Source organism: Salmo trutta, chromosome 30 (assembly GCF_901001165.1).
Source record: "Salmo trutta chromosome 30, fSalTru1.1, whole genome shotgun sequence".
NCBI classification, from domain to species: domain Eukaryota; kingdom Metazoa; phylum Chordata; class Actinopteri; order Salmoniformes; family Salmonidae; genus Salmo; species Salmo trutta.
The window spans coordinates 26,747,636-26,765,611 of NC_042986.1; the positions used below are offsets into that span (position 1 = coordinate 26,747,636).

General features: G+C 39.7%; 1 protein-coding gene across 1 annotated transcript; it reads left to right on the plus strand.

Moving 5' to 3' along the window:
* Positions 1 to 14,212: 14,212 nt before the first annotated feature.
* mtg2 (mitochondrial ribosome-associated GTPase 2) lies at positions 14,213 to 17,148 on the plus strand. Its single transcript, XM_029723595.1, has 6 exons — positions 14,213 to 14,956; positions 15,275 to 15,422; positions 15,723 to 15,838; positions 15,994 to 16,212; positions 16,374 to 16,512; positions 16,599 to 17,148. Exons 1-6 carry the CDS (start codon positions 14,723 to 14,725, stop codon positions 16,997 to 16,999), a joined length of 1,257 nt encoding a protein of 418 aa, XP_029579455.1. The 5' UTR covers positions 14,213 to 14,722; the 3' UTR covers positions 17,000 to 17,148.
* Positions 17,149 to 17,976: the final 828 nt, after the last annotated feature.

Consider the following 17,976-nt stretch of genomic DNA (forward strand, 5'->3'; position numbering starts at 1 on the left):
GTATCAACAACCATCATAATCTCATCACATAATACAGTATGGAAAATCCATGTCCATGATCAACCCCTTTATAGTGTATCAACAACCATCATAATTATAGTGTATCAACAACCATCATAATCTCATCACATAATACAGTATGGAAAATCCATGTCCATGATCAACCCCTTTATAGTGTATCAACAACCATCATAATTATAGTGTATCAACAACCATCATAATCTCATCACATAATACAGTATGGAAAATCCATGTCCATGATCAAGCCCTTTATAGTGTATCAACAACCATCATAATTATAGTGTATCAACAACCATCATAATCTCATCACATAATACAGTATGGAAAATCCATGTCCATGATCAACCCCTTTATAGTGTATCAACAACCATCATAATCTCATCACATAATACAGTATGGAAAATCCATGTCCATGATCAACCCCTTTATAGTGTATCAACAACCATCATAATTATAGTGTATCAACAACCATCATAATCTCATCACATAATACAGTATGGAAAATCCATGTCCATGATCAACCCCTTTATAGTGTATCAACAACCATCATAATTATAGTGTATCAACAACCATCATAATCTCATCACATAATACAGTATGGAAAATCCATGTCCATGATCAAGCCCTTTATAGTGTATCAACAACCATCATAATTATAGTGTATCAACAACCATCATAATCTCATCACATAATACAGTATGGAAAATCCATGTCCATGATCAAGCCCTTTATAGTGTATCAACAACCATCATAATTATAGTGTATCAACAACCATCATAATTATAGTGTATCAACAACCATCATAATCTCATCACATAATACAGTATGGAAAATCCATGTCCATGATCAACCCCTTTATAGTGTATCAACAACCATCATAATTATAGTGTATCAACAACCATCATAATCTCATCACATAATACAGTATGGAAAATCCATGTCCATGATCAACCCCTTTATAGTGTATCAACAACCATCATAATTATAGTGTATCAACAACCATCATAATCTCATCACATAATACAGTATGGAAAATCCATGTCCATGATCAACCCCTTTATAGTGTATCAACAACCATCATAATTATAGTGTATCAACAACCATCATAATCTCATCACATAATACAGTATGGAAAATCCATGTCCATGATCAACCCCTTTATAGTGTATCAACAACCATCATAATTATAGTGTATCAACAACCATCATAATCTCATCACATAATACAGTATGGAAAATCCATGTCCATGATCAACCCCTTTATAGTGTATCAACAACCATCATAATTATAGTGTATCAACAACCATCATAATCTCATCACATAATACAGTATGGAAAATCCATGTCCATGATCAACCCCTTTATAGTGTATCAACAACCATCATAATTATAGTGTATCAACAACCATCATAATCTCATCACATAATACAGTATGGAAAATCCATGTCCATGATCAAGCCCTTTATAGTGTATCAACAACCATCATAATTATAGTGTATCAACAACCATCATAATCTCATCACATAATACAGTATGGAAAATCCATGTCCATGATCAACCCCTTTATAGTGTATCAACAACCATCATAATTATAGTGTATCAACAACCATCATAATCTCATCACATAATACAGTATGGAAAATCCATGTCCATGATCAAGCCCTTTATAGTGTATCAACAACCATCATAATTATAGTGTATCAACAACCATCATAATCTCATCACATAATACAGTATGGAAAATCCATGTCCATGATCAACCCCTTTATAGTGTATCAACAACCATCATAATTATAGTGTATCAACAACCATCATAATCTCATCACATAATACAGTATGGAAAATCCATGTCCATGATCAACCCCTTTATAGTGTATCAACAACCATCATAATTATAGTGTATCAACAACCATCATAATCTCATCACATAATACAGTATGGAAAATCCATGTCCATGATCAACCCCTTTATAGTGTATCAACAACCATCATAATTATAGTGTATCAACAACCATCATAATCTCATCACATAATACAGTATGGAAAATCCATGTCCATGATCAACCCCTTTATAGTGTATCAACAACCATCATAATTATAGTGTATCAACAACCATCATAATCTCATCACATAATACAGTATGGAAAATCCATGTCCATGATCAACCCCTTTATAGTGTATCAACAACCATCATAATCTCATCACATAATACAGTATGGAAAATCCATGTCCATGATCAACCCCTTTATAGTGTATCAACAACCATCATAATTATAGTGTATCAACAACCATCATAATCTCATCACATAATACAGTATGGAAAATCCATGTCCATGATCAACCCCTTTATAGTGTATCAACAACCATCATAATTATAGTGTATCAACAACCATCATAATCTCATCACATAATACAGTATGGAAAATCCATGTCCATGATCAACCCCTTTATAGTGTATCAACAACCATCATAATTATAGTGTATCAACAACCATCATAATCTCATCACATAATACAGTATGGAAAATACATGTCCATGATCAACCCCTTTATAGTGTATCAACAACCATCATAATTATAGTGTATCAACAACCATCATAATCTCATCACATAATACAGTATGGAAAATCCATGTCCATGATCAACCCCTTTATAGTGTATCAACAACCATCATAATTATAGTGTATCAACAACCATCATAATCTCATCACATAATACAGTATGGAAAATCCATGTCCATGATCAACCCCTTTATAGTGTATCAACAACCATCATAATTATAGTGTATCAACAACCATCATAATCTCATCACATAATACAGTATGGAAAATCCATGTCCATGATCAACCCCTTTATAGTGTATCAACAACCATCATAATTATAGTGTATCAACAACCATCATAATCTCATCACATAATACAGTATGGAAAATCCATGTCCATGATCAAGCCCTTTATAGTGTATCAACAACCATCATAATTATAGTGTATCAACAACCATCATAATCTCATCACATAATACAGTATGGAAAATCCATGTCCATGATCAACCCCTTTATAGTGTATCAACAACCATCATAATTATAGTGTATCAACAACCATCATAATCTCATCACATAATACAGTATGGAAAATCCATGTCCATGATCAAGCCCTTTATAGTGTATCAACAACCATCATAATTATAGTGTATCAACAACCATCATAATCTCATCACATAATACAGTATGGAAAATCCATGTCCATGATCAACCCCTTTATAGTGTATCAACAACCATCATAATTATAGTGTATCAACAACCATCATAATCTCATCACATAATACAGTATGGAAAATCCATGTCCATGATCAACCCCTTTATAGTGTATCAACAACCATCATAATTATAGTGTATCAACAACCATCATAATCTCATCACATAATACAGTATGGAAAATCCATGTCCATGATCAACCCCTTTATAGTGTATCAACAACCATCATAATTATAGTGTATCAACAACCATCATAATCTCATCACATAATACAGTATGGAAAATCCATGTCCATGATCAACCCCTTTATAGTGTATCAACAACCATCATAATTATAGTGTATCAACAACCATCATAATCTCATCACATAATACAGTATGGAAAATCCATGTCCATGATCAACCCCTTTATAGTGTATCAACAACCATCATAATTATAGTGTATCAACAACCATCATAATCTCATCACATAATACAGTATGGAAAATCCATGTCCATGATCAACCCCTTTATAGTGTATCAACAACCATCATAATTATAGTGTATCAACAACCATCATAATCTCATCACATAATACAGTATGGAAAATCCATGTCCATGATCAACCCCTTTATAGTGTATCAACAACCATCATAATTATAGTGTATCAACAACCATCATAATCTCATCACATAATACAGTATGGAAAATCCATGTCCATGATCAACCCCTTTATAGTGTATCAACAACCATCATAATCTCATCACATAATACAGTATGGAAAATCCATGTCCATGATCAACCCCTTTATAGTGTATCAACAACCATCATAATTATAGTGTATCAACAACCATCATAATCTCATCACATAATACAGTATGGAAAATCCATGTCCATGATCAACCTCTTTATAGTGTATCAACAACCATCATAATTATAGTGTATCAACAACCATCATAATCTCATCACATAATACAGTATGGAAAATCCATGTCCATGATCAACCCCTTTATAGTGTATCAACAACCATCATAATTATAGTGTATCAACAACCATCATAATCTCATCACATAATACAGTATGGAAAATCCATGTCCATGATCAACCCCTTTATAGTGTATCAACAACCATCATAATTATAGTGTATCAACAACCATCATAATCTCATCACATAATACAGTATGGAAAATCCATGTCCATGATCAACCCCTTTATAGTGTATCAACAACCATCATAATTATAGTGTATCAACAACCATCATAATCTCATCACATAATACAGTATGGAAAATCCATGTCCATGATCAACCCCTTTATAGTGTATCAACAACCATCATAATTATAGTGTATCAACAACCATCATAATCTCATCACATAATACAGTATGGAAAATCCATGTCCATGATCAACCCCTTTATAGTGTATCAACAACCATCATAATTATAGTGTATCAACAACCATCATAATCTCATCACATAATACAGTATGGAAAATCCATGTCCATGATCAACCCCTTTATAGTGTATCAACAACCATCATAATTATAGTGTATCAACAACCATCATAATCTCATCACATAATACAGTATGGAAAATCCATGTCCATGATCAACCCCTTTATAGTGTATCAACAACCATCATAATTATAGTGTATCAACAACCATCATAATCTCATCACATAATACAGTATGGAAAATCCATGTCCATGATCAACCCCTTTATAGTGTATCAACAACCATCATAATTATAGTGTATCAACAACCATCATAATCTCATCACATAATACAGTATGGAAAATCCATGTCCATGATCAACCCCTTTATAGTGTATCAACAACCATCATAATTATAGTGTATCAACAACCATCATAATCTCATCACATAATACAGTATGGAAAATCCATGTCCATGATCAACCCCTTTATAGTGTATCAACAACCATCATAATTATAGTGTATCAACAACCATCATAATCTCATCACATAATACAGTATGGAAAATCCATGTCCATGATCAACCCCTTTATAGTGTATCAACAACCATCATAATTATAGTGTATCAACAACCATCATAATCTCATCACATAATACAGTATGGAAAATCCATGTCCATGATCAACCCCTTTATAGTGTATCAACAACCATCATAATTATAGTGTATCAACAACCATCATAATCTCATCACATAATACAGTATGGAAAATCCATGTCCATGATCAACCCCTTTATAGTGTATCAACAACCATCATAATTATAGTGTATCAACAACCATCATAATCTCATCACATAATACAGTATGGAAAATCCATGTCCATGATCAACCCCTTTATAGTGTATCAACAACCATCATAATTATAGTGTATCAACAACCATCATAATCTCATCACATAATACAGTATGGAAAATCCATGTCCATGATCAACCCCTTTATAGTGTATCAACAACCATCATAATTATAGTGTATCAACAACCATCATAATCTCATCACATAATACAGTATGGAAAATCCATGTCCATGATCAACCCCTTTATAGTGTATCAACAACCATCATAATCTCATCACATAATACAGTATGGAAAATCCATGTCCATGATCAAGCCCTTTATAGTGTATCAACAACCATCATAATTATAGTGTATCAACAACCATCATAATCTCATCACATAATACAGTATGGAAAATACATGTCCATGATCAACCCCTTTATAGTGTATCAACAACCATCATAATCTCATCACATAATACAGTATGGAAAATCCATGTCCATGATCAACCCCTTTATAGTGTATCAACAACCATCATAATTATAGTGTATCAACAACCATCATAATCTCATCACATAATACAGTATGGAAAATCCATGTCCATGATCAACCCCTTTATAGTGTATCAACAACCATCATAATTATAGTGTATCAACAACCATCATAATCTCATCACATAATACAGTATGGAAAATCCATGTCCATGATCAACCCCTTTATAGTGTATCAACAACCATCATAATCTCATCACATAATACAGTATGGAAAATCCATGTCCATGATCAACCCCTTTATAGTGTATCAACAACCATCATAATTATAGTGTATCAACAACCATCATAATCTCATCACATAATACAGTATGGAAAATCCATGTCCATGATCAACCCCTTTATAGTGTATCAACAACCATCATAATTATAGTGTATCAACAACCATCATAATCTCATCACATAATACAGTATGGAAAATCCATGTCCATGATCAACCCCTTTATAGTGTATCAACAACCATCATAATTATAGTGTATCAACAACCATCATAATCTCATCACATAATACAGTATGGAAAATCCATGTCCATGATCAACCCCTTTATAGTGTATCAACAACCATCATAATTATAGTGTATCAACAACCATCATAATCTCATCACATAATACAGTATGGAAAATCCATGTCCATGATCAAGCCCTTTATAGTGTATCAACAACCATCATAATTATAGTGTATCAACAACCATCATAATCTCATCACATAATACAGTATGGAAAATAAATGTCCATGATCAACCCCTTTATAGTGTATCAACAACCATCATAATTATAGTGTATCAACAACCATCATAATCTCATCACATAATACAGTATGGAAAATCCATGTCCATGATCAACCCCTTTATAGTGTATCAACAACCATCATAATTATAGTGTATCAACAACCATCATAATCTCATCACATAATACAGTATGGAAAATCCATGTCCATGATCAACCCCTTTATAGTGTATCAACAACCATCATAATTATAGTGTATCAACAACCATCATAATCTCATCACATAATACAGTATGGAAAATCCATGTCCATGATCAACCCTTTTGTTCATTCTTAAATTTGGTCTGATTGCCTTTCTATTTTTTTAACTAAGTGTTTTTTAAATTAAGCTAAATCATTTGTAACTTTTATATGGTATATTGGAACTTTTTCCATCCTATATTTATTTATTTATTTATTAATATACAATTTATTTTATTTAATTATCAGATGTTTCTGTATTTATTATTCTGTTTCATTCTCTGTAATGCACTTTTATTTATCATAGTGTCATTCAAGTTGTTTCGAAGAAATAATTTCCAAACAGAAGAATGTGTTTGGCAATTGGTACAACACCTTTTCAATACGAGCAAATACAGTCAGTCACTGGAGCAGAGTGAGATTATCAGTAGGCTTGTTATTAGACTTTCTGTGTGCTACCACACATTTTTTAGTCTATAGCCTATTAGGGTACAAAACTGAAAAGTCTTATTGGCCTTGTGTCTTCTTGAATACATAACCCAAAGTATTATTGTTGCCATTGGGTTTAGATTTTGCTTCAACTGTCTTAGCCCATATGAATGGATTTAAAAAAAAAAAAAAAAACGTTCTTACCAAATTGATGTAGTCGTAGCCTATGTCTGTGAGTGCATATGACATACTGACATATTTGGTTTCCAGCAACTAAAAAGTTTGCCATTTGTCTTGCTCAATTGACTATATTTGACGTGATCATAGATCAAGTTCGGGGGTAAGTCCTTAGTGTTATAGAAGACAATTGTCAAATCAATTTGTCACACAAACACATTGCCTTATTATTTATTGACAAAGTACAATAAAGAGGGTTTTTTAAAGATTTTGTGGTTTTTATTTACCTCAAAAGATTTGATCATTTTTGAAAATCATGGTTTGCTTTGTTGTATAGGCCACCATTAATATATCCCCTGTAATAATCCTAGTAATGTCAGACTAGAACTTTCCTATATGGTGCTGAAATTATATTAATCTCAAAAGGGGACAGCACAACTCATAACACCTGGAAGTTGCCGTAATTTACCAAGACAGTGGGAATATCTGGCTGTCAAACAGCTCACCTATATGTTATATTAACTCTACAGTGACAATCATAGGCTTCTTTACATTGCATAATAATGTATTCATTTCCTGTGATTTAGATATATACTGTGGCCTTTTACTTATAATGCAGTGTGCATGTATGTATGTCAGTCCCGAGGACTGGGGGCTCTCGTTTTCCGTGGCCGACGTGAGTAAGTCGTGTGTTAACCCTCGCAAGGCTGCCGGCCCAGACGGCATCCATAGCCGTGTCCTCAGAGCATGTGCAGACCAGCTGGCTGGAGTGTTTCTGGACATATTCAATCTCTCCCTATCCCAGTCTGCTGTCCCGACTTGCTTCAAGATGTCCACCATTGTCTCTTTACCCAAGAAAGCAAAGGTAACTGAACTAAATAACTATCGCCCTGCAGCACTCACTTCTGTCATCATGAAGTGCTTTGAGAGGCTAGTTAAGGATCATATCACCTCCACCTTACCTGATACCCTAGACCCACTTCAATTTGCATACCGCCTCAATAGATCCACAGACAATACAATTGCAGTCACACTGCCCTATCTCATCTGGACAAGAGTAGTCCCCGCGATATGCAACTGTTCAGGGAAGTCAGGAACCAATACACAATATACAATACAGTCAGGAAAGCAAAGGCTAGCTGTTTTAAACAGAAATTTGAATCCTGTAGCTCTAACTCCACAAAGTTTTGGGACACTGTAAAGTCCATGGAGAACAAGAGCACCTCCTCCCAGCTGCCCACTGCTCTGAGGCTAGGTAACACGGTCACCACCGATAAATCCATTATAATCGAAAATTTCAATAAGCATTTCTCTACAGCTGGCCATGCTTTCCTCCTGGCTACCCCAGCCAACAGCTCCGTCCCCCGCGCAGCTACTTGCCCGAGCCTGCCCAGCTTCTCCTTCACCCAAATCCAGATTGCAGATGTTCTGAAAGAGCTGCAAAACCTGGACCCGTACAAATCAGCTGGGCTAGACAATCTGGACCCTCTATTTCTAAAACTATCCGCCGCCATTGTTGCAACCCCTATTACCAGTCTAATCAACCTCTCTTTCGTATCGTCCGAGATCCCTAAAGATCGGAAAGCTGCCGCGGTCATCCCCCTCTTCAAAGGGGGTGACACTCTAGACCCAAACTGTTATAGACCTATATCCATCCTGCCCTGCCTCTCTAAAGTCTTCGAAAGCCAAGTTAATAAACAGATCACCGACCATTTCGAATCCCACCGTACCTTCTCCGCTGTGCAATCCGGTTTCCGAGCTGGTCACGGGTGCACCTCAGCCACACTCAAGGTACTAAACGATATAACCGCCATCGATAAAATACAGTACTGTGCGGCCGTCTTCATCGACCTGGCCAAGGCTTTCGACTCTGTCAATCACCGTATTCTTATTGGCAGACTCAATAGCCTTGGTTTCTCAAATGACTGCCTCGCCTGGTTCACCAACTACTTCGCAGACAGAGTTCAGTGTGTGAAATTGGAGGGCCTGTTGTCCGGACCTCTGGCAGTCTCTATGGGGGTACCACAGGGTTCAATTCTTGGGCCGACTCTTTTCTCTGTATATATATCAATGATGTCGCTCTTTCTGCGGGTGATTCCCTGATCCACCTCTACGCAGACGACACCATTCTGTATACATCTGGCCCTTCTTTGGACACTGTGTTAACTAACCTCCAAACAAGCTTCAATGCCATACAACACTCCTTCCGTGGCCTCCAACTGCTCTTAAATGCTAGTAAAACCAAATGCATGCTTTTCAACCGTTTGCTGCCCGCACCCACCCGCCCGACTAGCATCACTACCCTGGATGGTTCTGACCTAGAATATGTGGACAACTACAAATACCTAGGTGTCTGGCTAGACTGTAAATTCCTTCCAGACTCATATTAAACATCTCCAATCCAAATCAAATCTCGAATCGGCTATCTATTTCACAACAAAGCCTCCTTCACTCACGCCGCCAAACTTACGCTAGTAAAACTGACTATCCTGCCGATCCTCAACTTCGGCGATGTCACCTACAAAATAGCTTCCAATACTCTACTCAGCCTATCACAGTGCCATCCGTTTTGTTACCAAAGCCCCTTATACCACCCACCACTGCGACCTGTATGCTCTAGTCGGCTGGCCCTCGCTACATATTCGTCGGCAGACCCACTGGCTCCAGGTCATCTATAAGTCTATGCTATGTAAAGCTCCACCTTATCTCAGCTCACTGGTCACGATAACACCCACCCGTAGCACGCACTCCAGCAGGTATATCTCACTGGTCATCTCCAAAGCCAACACCTCCTTTGGCCGCCCTTCTTTCCAGTTCTCTGCTGCCAGTGACTGGAACGAATTGCAAAAATCGCTGAAGCTGGAGACTTATATTTCCCTCACTAACTTTAAACATCAGCTATCTGAGAAGCTAACCTATTGCTGCAGCTGTACATAGTCCCTCTGTAAATAGCCCACCCAATCTACCTACCACATCCCCATATTGTTTTTATTACCGTTTCTGCTCTTTTGCACACTAGTATCTCTACTTGCACATCATCATCTGCTAATTTATCACTCCAGTGTTAATCTGCTAAATTGTAATATTTTGCTACTATGGCCTATTTATTGTCTACCTCCTCACGCCATTTGCACACACTGTATATAGATTTTTTTTTCTATTGTGTTATTGACTGTACGCTTGTTTATTCCATGTGTAACTCTGTGTTGTTGTTTGTGTCGCACTGCTTTGCTTTATCTTGGCCAGGTCGCAGTTGTAAATGAGAACTTGTTCTCAACTAACTTACCTGGTTAAATAAAAGGTGAAATAAAAATAAAAAAAATAAAAAGAGGACTACCTTTGTAAGAGTACTGTTCATTGACTACAGTTCAGCCTTCAACACCATAGTACCCTCCAAGCTCATCATTAAACTCAGGCCCTGGGTCTAAACCCCACCTAGTGTAACTTGGTCCTGGACTTCCTGACGGGCCGCCTCCAGGCGGTGAATGTAGGAAACAACACCTCCACTACGCTGATCCTCAACACAGGGCCCCCACAAGGGTGCATGCTCAGCCCCCTCCTGCACTCCCCGTTTACCCATGACTGCGTGGCTACGCACGCCTGCAACTCAATCATCAAGTTTGCAGATGACAACAGTAGTAGGCCTGATTACCAACAATGACTAGACAGCCTACAGGGAGGAGGTAAGGGCCCTGGCGGAGTGGTGCCAGGAAAATAACCTCTCCCTCAACGTCAACAAAATGAAGTAGCGGATCGTGGTCTTCAGGAGATAGCAGAGGGAGCACGCCCCCATTCACATCGACAGGACCGCAGTGGAGAAGGTGAAAGCCTTCAAGTTCCTTGGGCGTACACATAACTGATAATCTGAAATGGTCCTCCCACTCAGACAGTGTGGTGAAGAAGGCGGCTGAAGAAATTTGGCTTGGCCCCTAAGATCCTCACAAACTTTTACAGATGCACCATTGAGAGCATCCTGTCAGGCTGTATCAACGCATGGTACGGCAAGTGCACTGCCCGCAACCGCAGGGCTCTCCAGAGGGTGGTGTGGTCTGCCCAACGCATCACAGAGGGAACACTGCCTGCCCTCCCGGATACCTACAGCACCCAATGTCACAGGAAGGTCAAAAATATCATTAAGGACCTCAGCCACCCGAGCCATGGCCTGTTCACCCCGCTATCATCCAGGAGGCGAAGTCAGTACAGGTGCATCAAAGCTGGGACCGAGAGAGTGAAAAACAACTTCTCTCTCAAGGCTATCACTGTTAAATAGCCATCACTCACCGGCCTCCACCCAGTGCCCTGAACTTAGTCACTGCACCAACAGGCTACCACCCAGTTACTCAACCCTGTACCTTAGAGGCTTCTGCCCCATGTACAGTGAGGGAAAAAGGTATTTGATCCCCTGCTGATTTTGTACATTTGCTCACTGACAAAGAAATGATCAGTCTATAATTTTAATGATAGGTTTATTTGAACAGTGAGAGACAGAATAACAAAAGAAATCCAGAAAACCACATGTCAAAAATGTTATAAATTTATTTGCATTTTAATGAGGGAAATAAGTATTTGACCCCCTCTCAATCAGAAAGATTTCTGGCTCACAGGTGTCTTTTATACAGGTAACGAGCTGAGATTAGGAGCACACTCTTAAAGGGAGCGCTCCTAATCTCAGTTTGTTACCTGTATAAAAGACACCTGTCCACAGAAGCAATCAATAAGATTCCAAACTCTCCACCATGGCCAAGACCAAAGAGCTCTCCAAGGATGTCAGGGACAAGATTGTAGACCTACACAAGGCTGGAATGGGCTACAAGACCATTGCCAAGCAGCTTGGTGAGAAGGTGTCAACAGTTTGTGCGATTATTCGCAAATGGAAGAAACACAAAAGAACTGTCAATCTCCCTCGGCCTGGGGCTCCATGCAAGATCTCACCTCGTGGAATTGCAATGATCATGAGAACGGTGAGGAATCAGCCCAGAACTACACGGGAGGATCTTGTCAATGATCTCAAGGCAGCTGGGACCATAGTCACCAAGAAAACAATTGGTAACACGCTACGCCGTGAAGGACTGAAATCCTGCAGTGCCCGCAAGGTCCCCCTGCTCAAGAAAGCACATATACATGCCCGTCTGACGTTTGCCAATGAACATCTGAATGATTCAGAGAACAACTGGGTGAAAGTGTTGTGGTCAGATGAGACCAAAATGGAGCTCTTTGGCATCAACTCAACTCGCCGTGTTTGGAGGAGGAGGACTGCTGCCTATGACCCCAAGAACACCATCCCCACCGTCAAACATGTAGGTGGAAACATTATGCTTTGGGGGTGTTCCTCCATATGCTGAGCACCTGTTGGCTGCTTTTCCTTCACTCTGCAGTCCAACTCATCCCAAACCATGTCAATTGGGTTGAGGTCAGGTGAGTTTGGAGACCAGGTCATTTGATGCAGCACTCCATCACACTAGTGGGTTGGGTCATTATCCTATTGAAAAACAAATGATAGTCCCTCCAAGCGCAAACCAGATGGCGTATTGCTACAGAATGCTGTGGTAGCCATGCTGATTAAGTGTGCCTTGAATTCTAAATAAATTACAGACAGTGTCACCAGCAAAGCACCCCCACACCATCACACCTCCTCCTCCATGCTTCACGGTGGGAACCCAACATGCGGAGATCATCCGTTCACCTACTCACCGTCACACAAAGACACGGTGGTTGAATCAAAAATATCAAATTTGGACTCATCAGACAAAAGGATTTCCACAGGTCTAATGTCCATTGCTCGTGTTTCTTGGACCAATAAAGACTCTTCTTCTTATTGGTCCTTTAGTAGTGGTTTCTTTGAAGCAATTTGACCATGAAGGCCTGATTAACACAGTCTCCTCTGAACAGTTGATGTTGCGATGTGTCTGTTACTTGAACTCTGGGAAGCATTTATTTGGGCTGCAATTTCTGAGGCTGGTAACTCAAATGAATGTATCCTCTGTTGCAGCGGTAACTCTGGGTCGTCCTTTCCTGTGGTGGTTCTCATGAGAGTCAGTTTCATCATAGCACTTGATGGTTTTTCAGACTACACTTGAATTTCTTGAAATTTTCCAGATTGACTTACCTTCATGTCTTAAAGTAATGATGGACTGTCGTTTCTCTTTGCTTATTTGAGCTGTTCTTGCCATATTATGGACTTAGTCTTTTACCAAATAGGGCTATCTTCTGTATAGCACCCCTAGCTTGTCACAACACAACTGATTGGCTCAAACGCATTAAGAAGGAAAGAAATTCCACAAATTAACTTTTAACAAACACACCTGTTAATTGAAATGCATTCCAGGTGACTACCTCATGATTCTGTTTGAGAGAATGCCAAGAGTGTGCAAAGCTGTCATCAAGGCAAACGGTGGCTACGTTGAAGAATCTCAAATATAAAATATATTTTTTGACTGGTACTGTATATATATATAACCAAATAGTTGCTTGTTCATCTTCGATTTATTTTACTGTTTTAATATGTAAAATAAATCGACTTTCCGCTGGTTTTGTATCCGTATTGTATAATTTATGAAGAAGCAATGTGTCGACCCATCGCTGTGATTTTTGACCCTCGGTCTGTCCCGTAGGTAGGTCTCGTTGAAGTTGACATTTAAAATAGGTACCATCTAGCTAATTTGATCTAAAAGCTACATTGTACTTAGAGTTGCAGATGGCGATGTTATGTGTAACCTCTAGCTAGATTATTGTTGTAATTTGTTATGTTTGTTGCCGATTTAATTAGCTAGTCGGTTTATTGACAGTGACTTCGCTAACTAGCAATAATAGCTAACATTAGCCTGCTGGCTACAGCTTGTCTAACGCAGGGTTTCCTGGGTGCACATTTTGCTTTTTGCCCTAGCTCATCACAGCTGATTCAAATAATCTATGATTGAAGATGAGTTGGCTATTTGAATCAGCTTTGTAGTGCTAGGGCAAAAACCTAAACAGGGCCCAGGACAGAGTTTGGGAGACCCTGCTTTAACGAAACGAGGTCAGGGCGACACTGGCTGTCTCACTACGAAATAACGACGGTCTATGCTCTGAGATTACATTTCATTATTTTGCAATGTTAACTACATTGACCAAATTTCAAAGCCGAAGATGGTTTGTCCAAGAGATAGGTCGACTATTTGCACAGGTTTGCGTTAGGCACGAGTTCAATGGCAGCTTGTTGCTAGGGCTCAAAAGCAACTTGGCAGCACAGAGGAAAACAACTGGAATCGTGAATGTCAGCACGTCCTGTGCATGGTGCGCCAAACCTCGAATTTCTAAAAAGAAAGAACTTTCAGAAAAGAAACTGGTATGTCATGATATACTAGGCACATAGCTATCTCATATCCTCTGTCCTCATCACACTAGCCATGCACACATTGGTTTGTTTATATTTGCAATACCCTAGTTAGCTAGTTTGTTTTGTTGGTCTTCTGCTCTATCATGCACTCAAACATGGATAAGCAAATATTGATGACACTATGAGTTAAGATGAAACAGTGGTGCTATGCCAGTCTGGTGTGATATGAGTTTAGACCAATGACTTGTATATAAACTGCAGGTGGCTAGTTAACTAAGCTTATGTTAATGTTCACTCTGGGTCTCTCTCTCTCTCTCTGTTGCTCAGACTCGCCACTTTGTGGACCACCGCAATGTAAAGCTACTGGCTGGAGCAGGTGGAAAAGGGGCCTGCACCTTCCACAGTGAGCCCCGGAAAGAGTGGGGTGGACCAGACGGAGGGAATGGAGGGGATGGTGGGAACATCATCATCAAAGGTGTGTCAGAGACACCGTCACACTCTCAAGTGTTGCACTATTTCCAAACAGAACTGTTTATACATTGTTTATAATCTGGTTACAATGTGTTGGTCTTCTGAGTTGCTCTCATTTGGCTATTCAGATCAATGTTTTGATCATCAGGAGATCCACAATAGGCTTACAATTTCACACAAGGATATAATCAGGCCGAAGAACATTTTTCATTTGTAGGGATATTTTAACCAGGGCATTGGAGACGTTTTTCGTATGTGTACTTCAAGCCCTATTTCCGAATATCTGTGATTTGCGTGCCTCCAGTTGACCTGCAGGTGAAATCCCTGGCGCAGGTCGCCCCCGTTTACAAAGGAGACGACGGCAATTCAGGAGGCAGTAAGAACTGCTACGGACGCAACGCCAGCACAACCTACATCGCTGTGAGTTAGTTCCCATGACTACAGCTGGGGTGTTGCTTGATTTAAAAAAAAAATATTTTTAAACTTTTGTTTAGCCATGTAATTGCCACAAATACCAGATACTAAAATGCTGACTGTAAAATAGTGTAACTGAATGTTGTTTTGGGATGGTGCAGGTGCCAGTGGGCACGGTGGTGAAGGAGCAGGGGAAGACGGTGGCAGACCTCTCCCAGCACAACCAGGAGTACGTGGCTGTGTTTGGAGGGGCGGGGGGAAAGGGAAACCGCTTCTTCCTGTCCAATGAGAACCGCGCCCCCATGACGGCCACCCTGGGAGAGAGGGGACAGGAGAGGGTCCTCCAGCTGGAACTGCGCACCATGGCCCACGCCGGACTGGTGAGACATGGAAGAGGGACTCACTCCACTGACTAGGCCTATCTTATTAAATGTGGGCTGGTTAAAATAATATTGTAGAAATATAAATGGAATGCACTCTATCCCCCAAAAATGTATAACATTTTCTTGATTTACCTGTTGGTGTGCGTCTTCCACTCCAGGTTGGGTTTCCCAATGCAGGGAAGTCTTCCCTTCTAAGGGCCATTTCCAATGCCAGGCCTGCTGTGGCTGCCTACCCCTTTACCACCCTTAACCCCCATGTGGGTATTGTCAACTACAGGGACCATGAGCAAGTTGCAGGTAAAGGAGTTTTTGATCTTCGTGTTGTATAGTATGTTGGGCACAAAGGTTGGTGTTGTAGTTTACTGTCCCCTCCCTCTGTCTAGTGGCTGACATTCCTGGTATCATCTGTGGGGCCCATCTGAACCGAGGCCTGGGGATCTCCTTCCTGCGCCACATTGAGCGATGCCGCTTCCTTCTCTTTGTCCTGGACCTGTCCTCCCCAGAACCCTGGACCCAGCTCCAACAACTGCGCTATGAGCTGGACCAGTACGAGCCCGGCCTAACCCACCGGCCCCACGCTATCGTAGCCAACAAAATGGACCTGCCTGGGGCTCGGGGAAACCTTGAGGCCCTCAGGGGCCATGTGGCCCACAGGGTGATCCCTGTGTCCGCCCTCACAGGCCAGAACACAGAGGAGCTGATCCTGCACCTCAGGGAGCTCTTTGATGGCTATCTACAGACCCATGGACAGGGCAGTGGGCAGGACATGCCCACCAGGTGGTAGGTCTGCCCTGGAAAAGGACTGAAAGACTTCCATGCCTTTTCCTCACTGCTCAGCACCTGCTAAGTGTATTTTGTTTAAATTATAGAACTAAATAAATATTTATTCAACTGTGAAAAATGGAATTGATTTAATAAATGCATTTCAGTAAATCTGATTCCTCATTGTTTTATTTACACAAGTATTGAGATCTGTGTACAAGGGTCAGTACTGATGACATCAGATAGTTATTGTGATGTCATATGTACTTAAGCGTTTTCCCTTATATCAACATCACACATTTTACCCCTTGGGATGTCTAGAAACACACGTCATCAAAAATGCTGGTACATGTTAGACATTTTTATTATTTTAACTACGCTGATAAAAAATATTAACGCAACAGGTTTCCTTATATGAACTGTAGCTCATTAAAATCTTAAATTGTTGCGTTTATATATTTGTTCAGTATAATTGACAGGAATTCTCACTGATGCATCTGTGACCTTCGCTAAAGGATTTTTCTGTTTCTTGGTTGAAAAACAAAACAGCAGTGAGTTTCTGCTGACCTTTGACCTCAAAGCAAATAAGATCAGGTATGGGCTGGCACACCATGGCTGGGTTTCATTTTAGAAAACTGATCCCACTGTCCTTTTTATGGCAGAAACTAGGTGGAGCTAATGTGTGTAAAGGGGAAAGAATTAGAGAATAGAAGGGGATAAAATAAAATGTAGCCCTTGTGTTGTGGATGGGGTTGGGTCTAGTCATGTGACAAACAAAACAACACCCAATCTAAACTTGGGTGGGTGTGCGAGCAGGTTAGCAGGAAATAGCTAGGTGTTAACAGCAGTAGAGCTCTGTTGATGACGGTTTCTCACAGATCTTTCACTTTGGGACCTTTCAGATTTGTGTCTGCTTTTTTTCTACTCCACTTAGAAACATAATCAGCAGCCTACACTCAGAGACCAGCCAATCAGAGTCAAATAAAAATGGACAAAGAC

Excerpts from the sequence above, each read along its gene's own strand:
- mtg2 (XM_029723595.1), top strand. The coding sequence starts at position 14,723 with ATGTTAACTACATTGACCAAATTTCAAAGCCGAAGATGGTTTGTCCAA. Across the intron at positions 15,423-15,722 it reads TGGGAACATCATCATCAAAG|TTGACCTGCAGGTGAAATCC; the intron begins GTGTGTCAGAGA and ends GCGTGCCTCCAG. Across the intron at positions 16,513-16,598 it reads GGACCATGAGCAAGTTGCAG|TGGCTGACATTCCTGGTATC; the intron begins GTAAAGGAGTTT and ends CCCTCTGTCTAG.